Here is a 15,414-nt window from a genome sequence, read left to right as displayed (position 1 = left end):
GTTTCAGGTTCAAAACAAGGGAACCATGTTTTTGTGTATTACGTCACCGCCAGGAACCAAAACATTGTTGGACAACGTCACGGCATGTTAGTTCACTGCTTTTCAACTGGTTTGTACAAAGACGAAACATTTATCACATCATATCAATCACTGTTGTTAGTGGTGGAAAGCAAAAAAAAAAGCGTTACGTTTAATCCACTATTATCGAACAGTTTAGCCTATCGTGCTAATGAAAATAGAGCGATACAATAGCTTGTGTTTATAAAGAAAATATATGTATCTACTTTCATTCATTCTAATAGTAATACTTCGTATTTATCTATGCTGGACGTTACTTGTGTCACGTGGAGTGGTGTGACGGTCCGTTCAACCGGTCAAATTCACAATAACATATTTTGACAATTGCTACACATTGAATGTGGTAATTGCATCAGCGTTAACTAAAGGGGCTGATTCGTAATCTCATAACAGAGGAAATGCAGCCGACAGATGACTCTGTAGCGGATGTTCGCCTCGGAGGCTCATGGGTAATGTGGTGCAGGCGGCACAACACGCGGAAGACAGACCAGTGGCGAAAGAAATATAGCTTCCGCAGTTCCGTCAGCTGGCGAAGCTAAATGACTTGTGAGTGTACACTGTTGGCATGCTGAGTGCTTGTTTGTGTCGTGTTCCACTAGAGTAACAAGGTAACTACGTCAGCGCTGCTCGCCCCGGTCCTTTGATAACAGGAGTAACATGAGCCTGAATGAGCATTCACTGCAGGCACTGTCCTGGAGGAAGCTGTACCTGAGTCGAGCTAAGCTGAAGGCTTCTAGTCGGACATCGGCTCTGCTTTCCGGATTTGCTATGGTAACATTGTCTTCAAAACCATCCTCATACTCTGCTGTGGATTAATCAGTCATGTTGGATAGTGTGGTCACGTGTGTAAAGTTATTTCATGTTCTCTTTAGGTGGCCATGGTGGAAGTGCAGCTGGACAACAGCTATCCTTACCCACCTGCTCTCCTGATTGCCTTCAGTGCCTGCACCACTGTGCTGGTGGCCGTCCACCTGTTCGCTCTGATGGTCAGCACCTGCATTCTGCCCAACATAGAGGCTGTCAGCAATGTCCACAACCTCAACTCTGTGAATGAGTCTCCACACGAGCGAATGCACCGACACATTGAACTAGCGTGGGCTTTTTCTACAGTTATTGGTACTTTACTCTTCCTAGCCGAAGTGGTTCTGCTCTGCTGGGTCAAATTTCTGCCCGTTAAGCCCAAGTCCAGTAATGATACAATTTCAGCGGGTGTGGCTGCTGCTATTACTTCCACCTCAATTATGGTCCCCTTTGGTTTAGTCTTTATAGTCTTCGCTGTGCATTTCTACCGCTCCTTGGTCAGCCACAAGACCGACAGACAGTTTCAAGAGCTGGAGGAGCTCTCTAATCTCACCAGGTTGCAAAACGAGCTGGACAACAGAGGGGACTCTTCCATGTTGCAGTCTCCAAGCTCACATTTCCCATAGTGTGGTGTGGTGGATACACATCCATGGTGGAACTCTGACGGCTTGGGTTTTCCCCAAGCCAGAAGCCATTTTTGGCTCGTCATTTTTTTTTTTAAAACCTATTTGTTGTGAAATTTAATTTTGTGTAAAGAGTTGTATTTTTTAGAAAACATGTTTGATCGACTAAACTCACAAATCTGCCATAATGCATGGCTCGAAATTGTAAAGTCTTAATTACAATAGTTGCTTGATTTATCTCTTTTATAATGGCAGCGATATCTGAATAACTACTTGAGATCCTGTCTGTTGCCTGCTGGATTTATTTACCCATTTGTCAGTGAACTCGGCATTTGTTAATATAACCATATTGCCATGTGTTTTGTAAACCACAAGTATTTAACTATTTCCTCATTCATATTGTACATTATTTCTTGTACTGTCCACTGATTGTTTTTGTAATACTTGCTTTGTGTAGACGGATTCAACAGCTGCTAAAACTGCAGTATTATTTGTATAGTATATTTGCTGACATCTGTAGCACAGACTGTTGAAATAAACACCTTTATACCAAGTGGCATTCAAAGTTTAAAAATTTCACAAATAATTTGGATGTACTATTTGAAATCATTTGATCAATTATGTTATCTATGTAAATGACTTGCTATTATTGACACAGGCTAAAGTAAGTCATACATAGAAAAGTGTAAAGATTCATAAAGATACATAACAGTTTTCAGGTTATTACCCTGAGGCTGGATTGATTCATTTTGTAAAGCCTGAGCACTCCTCTTGTCTCACATATCCTGAATTAGCTTGTTTTCAGCATTCTCAATAATTTAAAAAACGGATCAATCTGAGTTAACGGACTGTATACAGTACTGTCTGTATACAGTAATGGCTCATACTTGATCAGTCCTTAAAAGACAAATTAAGTGGATGTGTCATTTGGATTTTCCACGTATACTAGTATTGAATTTAATCCTCTGTTGGTAGTAAACTTGATTAATATGTTGAATTATATCACTATTGTTTTCAACTCATTGAATAGATGTTTTTGGTTTGCTCTACAAACAAGAACAAACTATTTGGTTGTAAATATTTTCACAAAACTGAAGCTGAATACCATCATGCCGTTTCTTTTCATTTTTTATTCTTTTCCTGTGAGTGTGTCATGGAGTGGAAACTTGCTGTTGATCCTCTCAAGGTAGGCTGACTTGGCTTCACTTAAAACCAACTGCATATCCACCAGTTGTAGCTTGAAAAAAAAAAGAAGATATGTTCATATTTTAATCCACCGTAATGCATTGTACAGTGCTTTGTCAAACCAAAGGATTATTTGATTGTGCCACATAAGTGGTTACAGAGCGCTTGTAAATGCTGCCAAAGTATCCGCAGTGAAAATGTACCTGTGGAATCGGATACTGTGTCGGTGCCGGTGCTTCTTTCCTCCCAAAATAAGACAGGGTCCCACACTTTGCCATTCCATCCAACCAAAGGCCTTCATAAACCTGGCCTTTGTTAGAATAGTAGAACTTTCCATTACCGTTCTTATTGCCATCCCGCCAGGTGCCTTCATACCTATTTCCATTTGCTTGGACACAAGTTGGAAAGTCACATTTTAAAACCCACCATCTATCGTTACTGAAATATAATCTATTTTAGATTTTTTTTTAAATGTACGGAAAGCAAAGTGGTTTTACCAAATTGGATGGTTCCCTGTCCATGACACTTATCCTCACTCCACTCCCCCTCATAGATATCTCCATTCTCATAGCGGATCCTTCCCCAGCCACTCAGATGGCCCTCACTCCACTCCCCCTCATAGATATCTCCATTCTCATAGCGGATCCTTCCCCAGCCACTCCGAAGGCCCTCACTCCACTCCCCCTCATAAACAGCTGAGCATTTGTAGAAGTACATCCCATACCCCTAAGGTATGACATAGAAGATTATGCACAATATATCACAGAGTGTACATACATGTGTTACAGTTTGCATGAATAACAGCATATCAAATACATACATGCTTCTTTCCATTTTTCCATCCACCACAGTACTTCGTTGCATCCTCTTTTGTTTCTGGAAGCAGCACACTGAGGGTACCATATCCATCGGGTTTTCCAAATGTCCATTCTCCATTATACATGGTACCAGACTTCTTCCAAACCTGAGTTCCCTTCCCTTGAAAAAAATAATAAGCAAACATTTTAGCTTATCATGCTTATAATACGTGTTTATAAATGTATATGTAATTCAGTGGAAGCTCACATGAAAAAGTATCTCACCATGCTTCTTGTTGTTCAGCCACTCTCCAGTGTATTCATCTCCATTGACTGAGAAAACTGTGCACTGAAGTCCATTTTTCTGTGACATTGTATCCAACAATGTTGAGCGTAGCGGATTTGTTCGGATTTTTTTAAGAAATGGCATGACTGGGAGTAGCTTGATAAAAAAATATCCAGAACATAAATAATATGTCATGTGGAAGAAATGTGAGAACATAAGAGAAATGTTTCACTAAGAACAAAATAGTTAAGACAAAAACAGCACATAGCCATAACTATTATTCTGTTATTACAGCCTATTACACATTACCATACATATCGTTAGAGCATGGCTATGTATTTAATTCATAAAGATAGTACTGATTTAAAACTAAAATGAGGATGTTATGCACATGCCATTCAGGATAAAGTTGTTGTTGCACGTAATAATAAGTTTAGTTAACGTTATAGTTACTACACGGTGTGACCTAACCTAACACTGGCAATATTAGGACATCAAACACTAATTTAAAGCAAAGTACTTGTACCTTAGCGATGTGTCCAAGCGGATGATTTATTTAACCTCAATCCACTTGTAAACGCAGGACATTTAAGACAACGTGTTTAACGTTTCTAGCTGGTGTCCGCAACCTAGAGGGGTCTAAACATTCGCTGTATCATAGCAACAGAAGTGTGTACGGTAACTTTGGTTGCTGCAATTACTGCAAAAAAGTCTACTAAATGTTTTGATTTAAAAAAAAATGTTTAATTGTATTTAGTGTCTACAGACTCAAAGGTTGTCCGGACAGTGATTTTTTTTTATATTATCATATTATTGCAAAGGCACTCTAATCCGCCCTACTCGCCCTCTGATTGGCTTATCTTGATATTCTGATATCAACCCAACCAATCATAGCAAAGGAGCAGCAAGCCAATCAGAGGCCGAGTAGTTACGGCATGCGCATGCTCTTTACGGCCCATTTAAAAAGCTTACGAGTTGACAGTCAACCCGTGGTGGTGGGGAGAGGGTGAAATCCTGTGAAGCTGCTCTCCTCTCGCATCAGCTACTGGACCACAATGTCCAAACCGAAGTTCCAGACGGAGTGGGAGGAAATTGACGAGGAATATCAACAATTACAGGTGACAGACGACTCTACAACGAGATAATCCTAAATTGTTGGCTGTAGCGTGTAGCAGGTTTCTTGTATTGCGGCTAACGAGCAGCTAACGTTACAGTAACTTAGCTAACAACATAGCGTGGTATTGCTCGATTGATCAATGTTGACGTTACGTGATTGCTACCAAAAGTTGCACAGAGGGCTTTTAAAGGCAACTTCACGTTGTTGCTCGAGTTAATAAAGTCATAGACATCGAATGCATCGTCGTTCACCCTTACCACTGCTATAGCAGGCTAGCTAACTTGAAACAATACTGTAAGAAGAAGTCGATAAAAGGAAAGGATACAGTTCACTTTGAGGTGTAATATAGCATCATGCTGTGGTGTTGAGGCACGACCACCTCTGAGACGTAGGCCTGTTGTGCCATCATTTAAAATCTGGAGCTGATCCGTAGGGAGAGATGATGAAAGTGACTGTCAACTGTTAGGGGATGTTCTTAAATTAAGCTTACATCTTCTGGTGAATAACTAGTGTGAAATATCTCAGTTGCTTCCTTTCTGATTGTATATTTTATACATGTGTGCATCGAGTCCTACCTCTGAGGTTTGAAGAGACTTGGTGATTTACACACTGTTGATTGTGGTAAACCTTTAGAATAACACATCTCGTTAATTGGCCATGTTCATGATCAAATTATGGGTATGACAAAACTGACATGTGACATACAAAGTGGCTGTATAGAAAACACAATTTCTAGTGTGATTACCTGCCAGTTTGCTTTTTTATCTGAACCTTTTTAGGGGTTTTGCATCAGATAGCATTTCATTTTTACTGTCAAAGATGGTGTATGTTGTGTACATTCGAACAGCAACGACCGGTCTCACAGGACCACAGTATCATCTCTGCTGACGATGCATCCTCACCTCCACACACTCTGTGTCATAAACCAGTGCTGATGGGGAAAGCTGTGTTCTACATACTGAAATATGCATTTCACAGCATCATACAGCGTCATGTGCTGTTTCTCTTTTGACTGAAAGGTCAAACAAGACTTCACAGGTTGAAGCATTTCTATCTCCACTGAATGGAGACTCTGTCGAAGCTTTTCCGTATTGTCCATTGACAATTTTTTAAGCGTGGCAAAGATTTGTTCAAGATTACGAAGCGTTTCAGTTTTTTAAAGAAGTCTTTTCAGTGGAATATAACAAATTCAATGCATGTTAATCACCCATCAGCACTTCTTTATGAGTGCAGAAAGGTGTATTTGGACATCTTATCGCCTGTTATTTTTTAGTCGTTCCATACTTCCTCCGCTCACCTTGTGTGTTTTTTTGTTTGTCGATTAGGAAACTCACAAAATATACAGACAAAAACTCGAGGAGCTCACCAATCTTCAGACAACATGCAGCAGCGCCATCAGTAAACAGAGGAAATGCCTGAAAGACTTGAGGCGCAGCTTGACCGAGTAAGTGTTCTCTGATCAGGACCGAAAACTGCATTTAACAGATCTTTTACTCACGCCACAGTCGGTATACTTTGCCATTTGTTTGGGGCTTATCAAATGTTTAGAAGGTAAAAGTTCCTTGTTTTGTGGAAGTCTCCAAATAACAAAACAATAATAATTTCACTGATCATGTTGTCTTTTCTCCGTAGGGTTTCACAAACATGTGATGAGAAAGAATTGGAACTAATAACGGATATCAGATTACAAATCAAAGAAAAAGAAAACGTGTTTTTTGATATGGAAGCATACTTGCCAAAGAGAAACGGGTGAGTACTTTTGCTTGTCGACGATTCACTCAACATTAGACGGTGAATATTATCTTTTTCAGTTTTTTTGTGTGTTTTCAGGCTGTACCTGAATCTGGTCCTCGGCAACGTGAACGTAACGCTTCTCAGCAACCAGGCAAAGTATGTAAAGTATTCAGCCTTAAGGACAGTGTGAACAACTACGGTTTAGACTTTGTTTGTTCAATCTTCATTTTGACCTCAATCTATTCACATAGATTTGCCTACAAAGACGAGTATGAGAAGTTCAAACTTTATATGACAATAATCCTGATGTTCGGAGCAATAACCTGCCTCTTCTTTCTCAACTATCGGTGAGAAAACCTTTCCCCCTCAATCATTACTGTTTATTACTTACTTATTAAAATCTAATGAGTGACTTGCTATTTCATTTTCTGCATTTCAATTTAGAGTTACTGATGAAATCTTCAACTTTTTGCTGGTGTGGTACTACTGCACGTTGACCATAAGGGAAAGCATCCTCATGAGCAACGGCTCCAGGTATGTTGTGCACTGCAGTCTGTTGAAACTGTGAAGTAGAACAACCAGAGCACTTGTTCAGAGTTTTGATTTCTCTATGATAGGAGCCATTTTTCAATCTTCTTCTTCTCCTTTTGTGCTTTCTAGGATCAAAGGTTGGTGGGTGTCTCACCATTACGTGTCCACCTTTCTGTCGGGTGTGATGCTCACCTGGTGAGTTTCTGCCTTTTTGATTTCTCAGTGCGACGTTGTTTCAGCCTTCATATCGACACGTACAGGTCAGCGACTGTAAAGAAGGCCACAGTTCCTTTATTAGTTTTTTGTTTACCCTTGTGTCGTCTCATAGGCCAGAGGGGCCCATGTACCAGAGGTTCAGGAGCCAGTTCCTCGCCTTCTCCATCTATCAGAGTAAGAAATGAATCTGTTTGTTACATTGCCATGTATGTACGATATGGTGAAGGCTCTCTGAGTCATAATGTTGTTTTGGTCATAACCAGAAACATTTATGGGGAGATAAGGGTTTGTGTTTGATGTATTTTAATCAAATCTGCATCCAGTGTTGAATCCACTCATTGAATCTATTTACTAAGTGCGTTTGGTGGAATCATTTTCTTTGCTTACCAAACATGAGGCGGTTAATTCTCAAAAAGCAGCAGCCGGTTCTTCCTTTGGTGTGACGTGCGGCAGTATAAAAAGAGAACATGCAGTCCCTCCTTTTTGTTGTCTCATGACCAACATTGCCTTTCACATGGTCTTCGGTTGACTTTGATCAAGTGTAGCCACACGTTAGGACATTTGAGGCCATGTGCTGTCAGTCAGTATTACATCATCAGTCACAGATGCCAGCTGGGGGAGATAAAGGAGAACTACTGTTCCATATGCATCTTTATGTTTTCTATTTCCACTCATGAATACCCGAATGTAGGAGCCAATTTCAGTGGATTAATTAGCATCTTGATGTATTAAGATCTAATTAGATAAAGACATGAACTATGCTTCTGTGTATCACAGATGTCACACTGTAGATACTTCCTCGCTAGCCTGCTGAGAATAGTTGCCTTTTCTAAAAGGCTGCAACAGTTCTTCTCACCCGAAAACAGAAGTTGTGTTGCACACGCTAGTGGTTACAGTCCTTATCTAGTACATCACATGAAGACTCATGTATGATGGGGTAAGCACTGTGACAGCTCTGTGGTTGGAGTTTTGGGTGAGAAGTAAATGTTGAAACAGACGGATGTTTATTTGAAAACAAGCTTCAGCTTAAACTGAGACAATGTGACTTTTTGTTGTTTTGTCTTGAGAACATAATGATCCAATTTTGGTGTACAAAGCTTCACATTACAAGCTGCTGTTGAGTTTAAAATATCAACTGATGAGCTGATGCTAGTCCTGTAAAACAGTTTTCCTCTCCAGCACTGAGACATGAGTCAGATTATGTGAACCTTACTGATCTGTTCATCACCTCACAGTGTTGGCTGTGTGGTAATCTTGTCATCTTTTTGCAACCCGTTTGTCCTCCAGGCTTCGTTCAGTTCCTCCAGTATTACTACCAGAGCGGCTGCTTATACCGGCTGCGGACGTTGGGGGAGAGAAATCAGCTGGACCTCACAGTGGGTGAGTTGTAAGCTATTTTTGGGCGGTAGTCATTTTGATCGTTTGAACTCTTGAGCCATCTGCAACACCATGTCTGGAAAAATAGGGTAAAGGTCAGAGACTGAGACAGTTGTTAACAAGCAGATGTTCGAGTGCTTCAGTGAATTTTGCTTCTAAAACCATCTCTAATTGACAACTTTGTACCGACAACCATTGATTTAGTATTTTGTGTCACGTTGTCCCAAAGTCACTGTTACACTTTTGTGTCTCTGCAGAGGGATTTCAGTCCTGGATGTGGAGAGGCCTCACTTTCCTTTTGCCATTCCTCTTTTTTGGCCATGTAAGTCTCAAGTGTTTCCTCCCCCTACATCTCTTTAACATCAAACTCCAGCTTTATCGCCAAATACATTAAAACCAGGAGGTGATTGAACTTAACAATCCATGTTACACCAGCATGCATTGTTTAGTGTTTAATCTGCATTAAGTGCATGTGTTCAAAGCGTGTGGATCAAAGCGAACGTTGCTTGTGCAACCGGATTGTACGGCAACATTGAAAGATAATGCCTCCTCTTCCTGCACAGTTTTGGCAGCTCTACAACTCAGTGACCCTGTTTCGCCTGGGAGGGCATGAGGACTGTAAGGAGTGGCAAGTAAGGATCCCACTGGCAGATACGTTGCTCAAATGTAAAAAGAGTTATGTCGAGACAGAATAATATTGTTTGGTGAAAAGGGAAATGCTTGATGGGCTTCTTTTTTTTTTTTTTTTTTAAATCATATTTGCATTTCTATTTCTAAGCAGTGTCCACACATACACACGTCAGGCCATTTTCAGAGTTGGTGATATGAGTTTAAGTCAAAATATGTGCAGGGAAGGTTTGTCTGCATCCGACTGGTGCAGCACACGTATTTAACTTGATTTCTTTGTTGAAATGACCTGTGACGGAGCCTGTTAAAGTCAGTTTTTCCCTTTTCTTCCAGGTATTTATGCTGGCACTGACATTTCTCGTCCTGTTCCTGGGGAATTCTCTCACCACTTTAAAAGTCGTCCACCAAAAGCTTCAGAAAAACCAGGAAAAAATGCAAAAAACTGACTGAGACACACAAAAAACACCTCCTCAGATCCTTCCAGACGGCCAGTGATATTTGAAGCAACGCACCCGACGGCTTGATGGACTGCCCACAGTACGATCAGGCCGGGAGAAGACGAAGCTGAAACCACTCTCTCTCAGGCTTTGATGGCAGCATCAGCATCCAGCCAAAGTATCTGCCCCCCCCCCCCCCCCCCCCCCCGGGCTTTCTAATGACTCTGCATTGGTGTTGCTGCACAGTAAATCACAACACAAAGTGGTGTTCACCTGGTAGATGGAACAGTTTGTCGCTTTATCCTGTACATAGAAATTGAGCAGGAAGAGTGTGGTTTTTATTTGGGTGTTTGTGTCAGCGCATGAGTCTGTCAGAAGGCCTTTTTGTTCAAATCATATGCAACCGAAAGAGGGCCGGTAGCGTCGATCAATGGAACGGAACAGAATATAGTTTGCCTTTTTTGAAGACCGAACGTCTGTCATGTACTTCATGCCTCTGTGAAGCGGCACTGGGTCAAACTGTCTCTGGCTTTGGACAAAATTGGACACGATCAACTTGGCACTTCATTTCTAGAATGATGTAATGTTTTATGTGTAGTTGTGAACTCCCTGTTGTGCTATTTCACTGCTAACAAGTGTTTTTTACAAGACTTGTAGGTCGACAACATAAACCTGATACTTGACTGCCTCTCAATTTCAGAAAATGATCTCCTTCTGGTGTCTTTTTTTTCTTTTATTTTTTTATTTTCTTTTTTGGTTCCTCAAAAGAGTAAGGACTTCAAGGGAATGCAACACTGTTTCTTCCTTCTGGCAGTGCTTGCAAAAGCCATAACTTTATTATTATTTATTTTTTTTTACAATCTTAACGCCTAAACTGGGTTACCTGAACACAGACATAAAAACTTGTACTGTCTCTACAAACAAACGGTTGTTCCCAAGGAGGGTTTTCACGTGAACTCCTCACTAACACTTCTATGTTCTCATTAACTTAATGCTAACTTACTGTAATGTCTAGGTTTATCTGTTTCACTAATGGTCTAACTCTTCAAGTTTATTACACAAAGCCATGCACAGCTTTCTCATTACTGTGCTGAAATGAAGAACATGCTGGTAGTTCCCATCTTGTTACGTGATGATGCAGAAAAGTATCAAATGCTGCTATTAGTGCTGGTACTGTGTGAGACAGTTTTCTAATTCCAATCAACGTACTAAATAAAATATTTGTATGAATTAACTTCTGGCCAAACCTGGAGCGTTTGCCCTAGTTGACTGTCGAGGCGTCTGCTTCCTGTCTCGTGCTTGTTTGAAAGTAGAGGGTTTTTTGGGTTTTTCAGCAGTGTTGGATCTCTAATGCCTTATTCTCCTTCCAGCCTGTCGCAGCAAAAAAAACTTTTATTTTGAAAAAATCCAAAGACGGTAGCGTTTCTTTTGTCATTTACCAGAAAGTAATTGTACTGAAGAGAATCACAATATTTCATGTATCACGTTTATTGAGGGAAGATTGCAACGCGTTGAGTTACAGACCAAAATGTTACATTTGATGCGAAAGCTGCCAGAACGCACAACTTGATTTCCTCATTTTTACGATGTAGCTCATGAACAATGTTTTCATCGTTCATTTCTAGACTGTAACTGGTGCCTGACTATGACCAGTAACAAAGAGACAGTGGACAATTCCTCAATCTGTGTACATTGTTGTAAAAAAATATATATTAATAATTAAACACCTAATTAAATTTGTTGGCCATTTCTGTGGTTATTGTGCAATGGTACAGAAAGAAAATGTATTATTTACAATTCACTGTGTGGGAAATACCCAAGTTGTTCAGCCATTGCACACATTTAGTTTTCCTGACACTAGTGGGCGCTGTTGGTAAAGAAAAGAGCCCTGCTGTAGGTTGATACAGTTACAAGACAGATTGGTGTTCTGTTTCACTGGAAATGAACCCTGTTGGGTGTTGACCAAGGTTTTCTTTCTCAAGACATTTAAAGCTACAGTACCATGATATATTGAACTATTCTGTCTGGGAATCTTATCTACTTGCAGCTTTTAAACCAGATTCGGACATTTTAATTCATATGAGAATTTCATAAAAAAATCTGAGGACGATACAAAAACTAACTGTTCAACTTACTCTAATAGATGTATATTTCAATAAAACACAGGTTTGGAAACGGTACAAAGCTTTCTATCAAAAATATATATATAAAAGTAGTAAAAATGTCTCTCACAAAAATACATTGACAGAAGGCTTTTCAAGTTGCATACAAACCTGCTGCTTCTTGCAATACTGTCTTTCCTGTTAAGTCATAAGTTATTTTCTTGTTAAGGTAAGGACTGATGATTCAGTGAGGACTGGTGAACCAGTGCTCATACAGCTGTTTCCACATTGAGACGCCGAGCATCTTTGGTCTCTGAATGTCTAACCACTGTGAGTGAATGGTTTTAAAAAAACAACAACCAGTAGAGTCCTTAAGAATCGGTTCTTCTGACTTCACAAAACTACACATTGCTTCTTCCTCTTGTAGTTCTTTTGTTTTCGATTAAAGGCCAAAGTTCTTTTGGTTGCCTCCCTGAAAACGTCTTCCACGTTCTCCTGGTACTTTGCCGAACACTCGAGGTAGAGCTCTGCATTCATCTGCTGCCGGGTCTCCTCACCCTACAACCCAAACCCACCCAACATTAACACCAAGGATTAGTCTTTGTAAGCTGATTAGTGTACTTTTGGAAGAGACATCTCGTTGCATTGAAGCTGTAGTATTTAGGTGTGGTTGTAGGTTCTGGTTAGCGTGCTTCCTCTTGCACATTGTAGTTGACATCCTGTAACCTCAAGCATAAGGCCTGTTTTTATGATCACAAAATGTCTGAACACCTTCTTCCCTTACCTGTGTGTAAGTGATGGGAGCCTGGTTCATGGCCTTGAGCTTCCTTGCACACTCTTTATCCTTCCTGAGGTCTGTCTTGCAGCCAATCAGGATGACCGGAGTGTCCCGACAGAAGTGCTTCACCTCTGGGTGCCACTGGGTATACAACATAAGACTTTATGGATCTGAGGCATTGTATGTCTGCTCTTTTTAACATCACACTTATTCCTTCAGGGTGACACTCTAACAGCATTCAGAAAAGAGAACGTCCCAGCACAACATTGAGTCCTACAGACTCAGTCGCATGAGTTAATCATAACGAAAAGAATGCAGCCAAGACGAACAATCATTAACACACACAGCTTTAACAGGAAACCTGAAACTGTATCTTGGCACGTTGATAATGCACGATAACAAATGATCACCTTTATCAGGACATTCTCATGGCTGGTGGGGTTGGTCACATCAAAGCAAACTAAAATCAGATCGGCTTCTTGGTATGAAAGCGGCCGTAGTCTGTCATAGTCTTCCTGACCTGAAAGAAAGAAGGCAAACAACACCACTGTTAGCTGATATGTGTAACAGTGCGCACACAATTGTAAGTAACAATTAATGTAAACTAAACAATAAGTGGTGTGCAGACTGAACACAAAGATATGAAGCATGTTATGACGTTAGGGCAAATGTATAAAACCACATCCTGGATTCAGCTTCCTTTTACGCTGATGTAAGGAACCCTGCTGCAACTGTACCAAAGATAAGTCTGCCATGGGTTTTCCTGGAAATTAAATTACTTTAAAAACTGCTCCGTTCAGATAGGAACTTCACGTTCATTGCCCCACAGAAATACAGCAGTTTGGAGTAAAGCTTGCTATACTTAAAATCGATATCTCAAATTAGGAAACACTGGTACAGTTTTCAATACATAAACACCAAATATAAACACAATTTATTCAAACACCCTGAGTGTTTTATTATTTTATTTTTATAAAAACCTGCCAATATCAGAACAGAGACCAACTGACTATAGTGTTAACTTTTAGCACATTACACTCTTTTACATTAAAGTGATTTAGCTATAAAGTAAACTAATAGCGATAATATATAGTATAATACATATTAGTCTGACTCTATTATTGGTTGTTGCTAAATAAAAATACAGTAATTCAGCAATTTAAAAACCTGTTAAATTCAACATTAAATCAGGAGGAATAAATTTGCCTCTAAAGTTGATTACAGAATATTAAAAGTTACTATTAAATGCAAACAGCTGGTCAGTTCCTGAAAGACGATGCTCTGACGTAAACATGGACCTTTACCACTTCCTGGTGTCTGTCAAGCAAATCAAGATAAAGACACACAGTGGGAGAATGTCTGAACTTAAATTTCTTAAACATATAAAACTATGAAATGATGCCCCCCCCCGGCAATCTGAGTGAATATAAAGGTATGTTTTGTTTATCTGCACTATGTTTCTATACTGTATTCCAACGAGTCGTCTGTCCTTATAATGTGAAATGTAAAAACAGTCAAAGAAATAATAATCAACCATGTTCAACATCGAGGTGATTTTTGATGGTCTTACCAGCTGTGTCATACAGGTTGAGCTTTATCTCTTTTCTTCCGAGAGAGATAGTGGTGACATATTTTTCGAACACTGAAGGTGCATAGTTCTGTTTTCGATACACAAGAGAAAGATGTCCATTTCATGATACAACCATAAAGTATATTTTATATTCTTCCGTATTTCTGCCCATTTATAAATTCTCAAGTTCAAATTTCACCATGATTAGACTTTCGATAATGGTAAGACAAACATATCTTAAATTATTATTTAATATCAAGGCATAAAGTAAATTATCTTGCTTACCTCAGGAAAATCACCTTTGGCATAAACCAACAGAAGAGATGTCTTCCCACAGCCTCCATCTCCCACTATCACAATTTTAAGTTCGTCTCCCTTTTTCGTGGTACCACTGGCAGTCATTTTGCCTCCAAACAATCAAACAGGTGCCAGACAGGTCAGGGCTGAAGATACTCCCTCCCGATTTAAGTTACATACATAGCAAAGCTTAATGACTCTATTTTTGGAAAGGCTGAGATGATGTACAGGCAGTGTCACGAGAGAGGAACAGAAAAGCCTCATGTTTTACCGGGTAGCTCGCTCTGTTCACCACTTCCTGTTCCTGTCACATTGAAGCTGTTTCCAATTGACCCCCTACACTCTTTTCCTGTCCTATTATCAGTCTCACTGAAAGCATCTCTGGGTAAGAATAGTGAGTTGCACATGTGCAGCAGTTGAGTCTGGCTGGTCCACTTCCTCTATCGAATGTGCATGTCTATTTCATTTTCTGGGTGGGCACTCAAGCTGAAGCACTGCCTCCATCAACAGAGGGGTGTGTGTGTGTGTGTGTGTGTGTGTGTGTGTGTGTGTGAGTGAGAGAGATAGCACTGAAAATATGCAGAAGTTAAGTCAGCAGGTTTTTGTATACACTGACAGATTTCTTGATTTTTATCTGCGAGGTCATGCTCTGATGACAGTGAATGCGTTGGGTGTGTCGCTTGTACTTCCATCAAAGCTCTTCACTCCTGGGAACTTGCTTTTTCAGAAACATGCACCGGTAAATGGCCAAACCCTTCTTCTTCTTCTTTTTCAATGAAGCACAAAATATAAAGTAATAAACCAGCTGCCTCACTTCTCTCTAATTCTTCAAATGTATGCATTTTTTATTTGGGGTTG

The 15,414-nt window shown here is 40.0% G+C and overlaps 4 protein-coding genes across 5 annotated transcripts; 2 read left to right on the top strand and 2 right to left on the bottom strand.

Moving 5' to 3' along the window:
• The first annotated feature begins 11 nt into the window (after positions 1-11).
• On the top strand, positions 12-2,055 carry orai1b (ORAI calcium release-activated calcium modulator 1b). Of its 2 annotated transcripts, XM_068706144.1 has the most exons (3): positions 12-109; positions 678-849; positions 951-2,055. In XM_068706144.1, the coding sequence occupies exons 2-3, from the start codon at positions 736-738 to the stop codon at positions 1,503-1,505; spliced, it is 669 nt and encodes a 222-aa protein (XP_068562245.1). In that variant the 5' UTR covers positions 12-109; positions 678-735; the 3' UTR covers positions 1,506-2,055. The 2 variants fall into 2 exon arrangements, with proteins under 2 accessions (XP_068562245.1, XP_068562244.1); XM_068706143.1 differs by lacking the exon at positions 12-109 and having other exon boundaries at positions 233-849.
• A 576-nt stretch (positions 2,056-2,631) lies between these two features.
• On the bottom strand, positions 2,632-4,415 carry morn3 (MORN repeat containing 3). Its single transcript, XM_068705646.1, has 6 exons — positions 4,297-4,415; positions 3,770-3,926; positions 3,508-3,665; positions 3,185-3,413; positions 2,891-3,075; positions 2,632-2,739 (listed from the first exon to the last, which is right to left on the bottom strand). The coding sequence occupies exons 2-6, from the start codon at positions 3,912-3,914 to the stop codon at positions 2,632-2,634; spliced, it is 825 nt and encodes a 274-aa protein (XP_068561747.1). The 5' UTR covers positions 3,915-3,926; positions 4,297-4,415.
• A 335-nt stretch (positions 4,416-4,750) lies between these two features.
• On the top strand, positions 4,751-11,043 carry tmem120b (transmembrane protein 120B). Its single transcript, XM_068706142.1, has 12 exons — positions 4,751-4,888; positions 6,213-6,331; positions 6,520-6,636; positions 6,718-6,777; positions 6,873-6,968; positions 7,066-7,155; positions 7,282-7,347; positions 7,481-7,542; positions 8,656-8,748; positions 9,003-9,067; positions 9,309-9,377; positions 9,706-11,043. The coding sequence occupies exons 1-12, from the start codon at positions 4,826-4,828 to the stop codon at positions 9,820-9,822; spliced, it is 1,017 nt and encodes a 338-aa protein (XP_068562243.1). The 5' UTR covers positions 4,751-4,825; the 3' UTR covers positions 9,823-11,043.
• Positions 11,044-11,281: 238 nt separating this feature from the next.
• rhof (ras homolog family member F) lies at positions 11,282-15,008 on the bottom strand. Its single transcript, XM_068706145.1, has 5 exons — positions 14,545-15,008; positions 14,260-14,347; positions 13,100-13,209; positions 12,696-12,830; positions 11,282-12,469 (listed from the first exon to the last, which is right to left on the bottom strand). Exons 1-5 carry the CDS (start codon positions 14,659-14,661, stop codon positions 12,305-12,307), a joined length of 615 nt encoding a protein of 204 aa, XP_068562246.1. The 5' UTR covers positions 14,662-15,008; the 3' UTR covers positions 11,282-12,304.
• Positions 15,009-15,414: the final 406 nt, after the last annotated feature.

This window comes from Cebidichthys violaceus, unplaced genomic scaffold, assembly GCF_023349555.1.
Source record: "Cebidichthys violaceus isolate CVI_PGR_0920_01 unplaced genomic scaffold, fCebVio1.0.p SCAF_12, whole genome shotgun sequence".
NCBI lineage: Eukaryota > Metazoa > Chordata > Actinopteri > Perciformes > Stichaeidae > Cebidichthys > Cebidichthys violaceus.
Note: the sequence above shows the minus strand (reverse complement) of the source record. Positions and strands in the feature narration are given on the sequence as shown.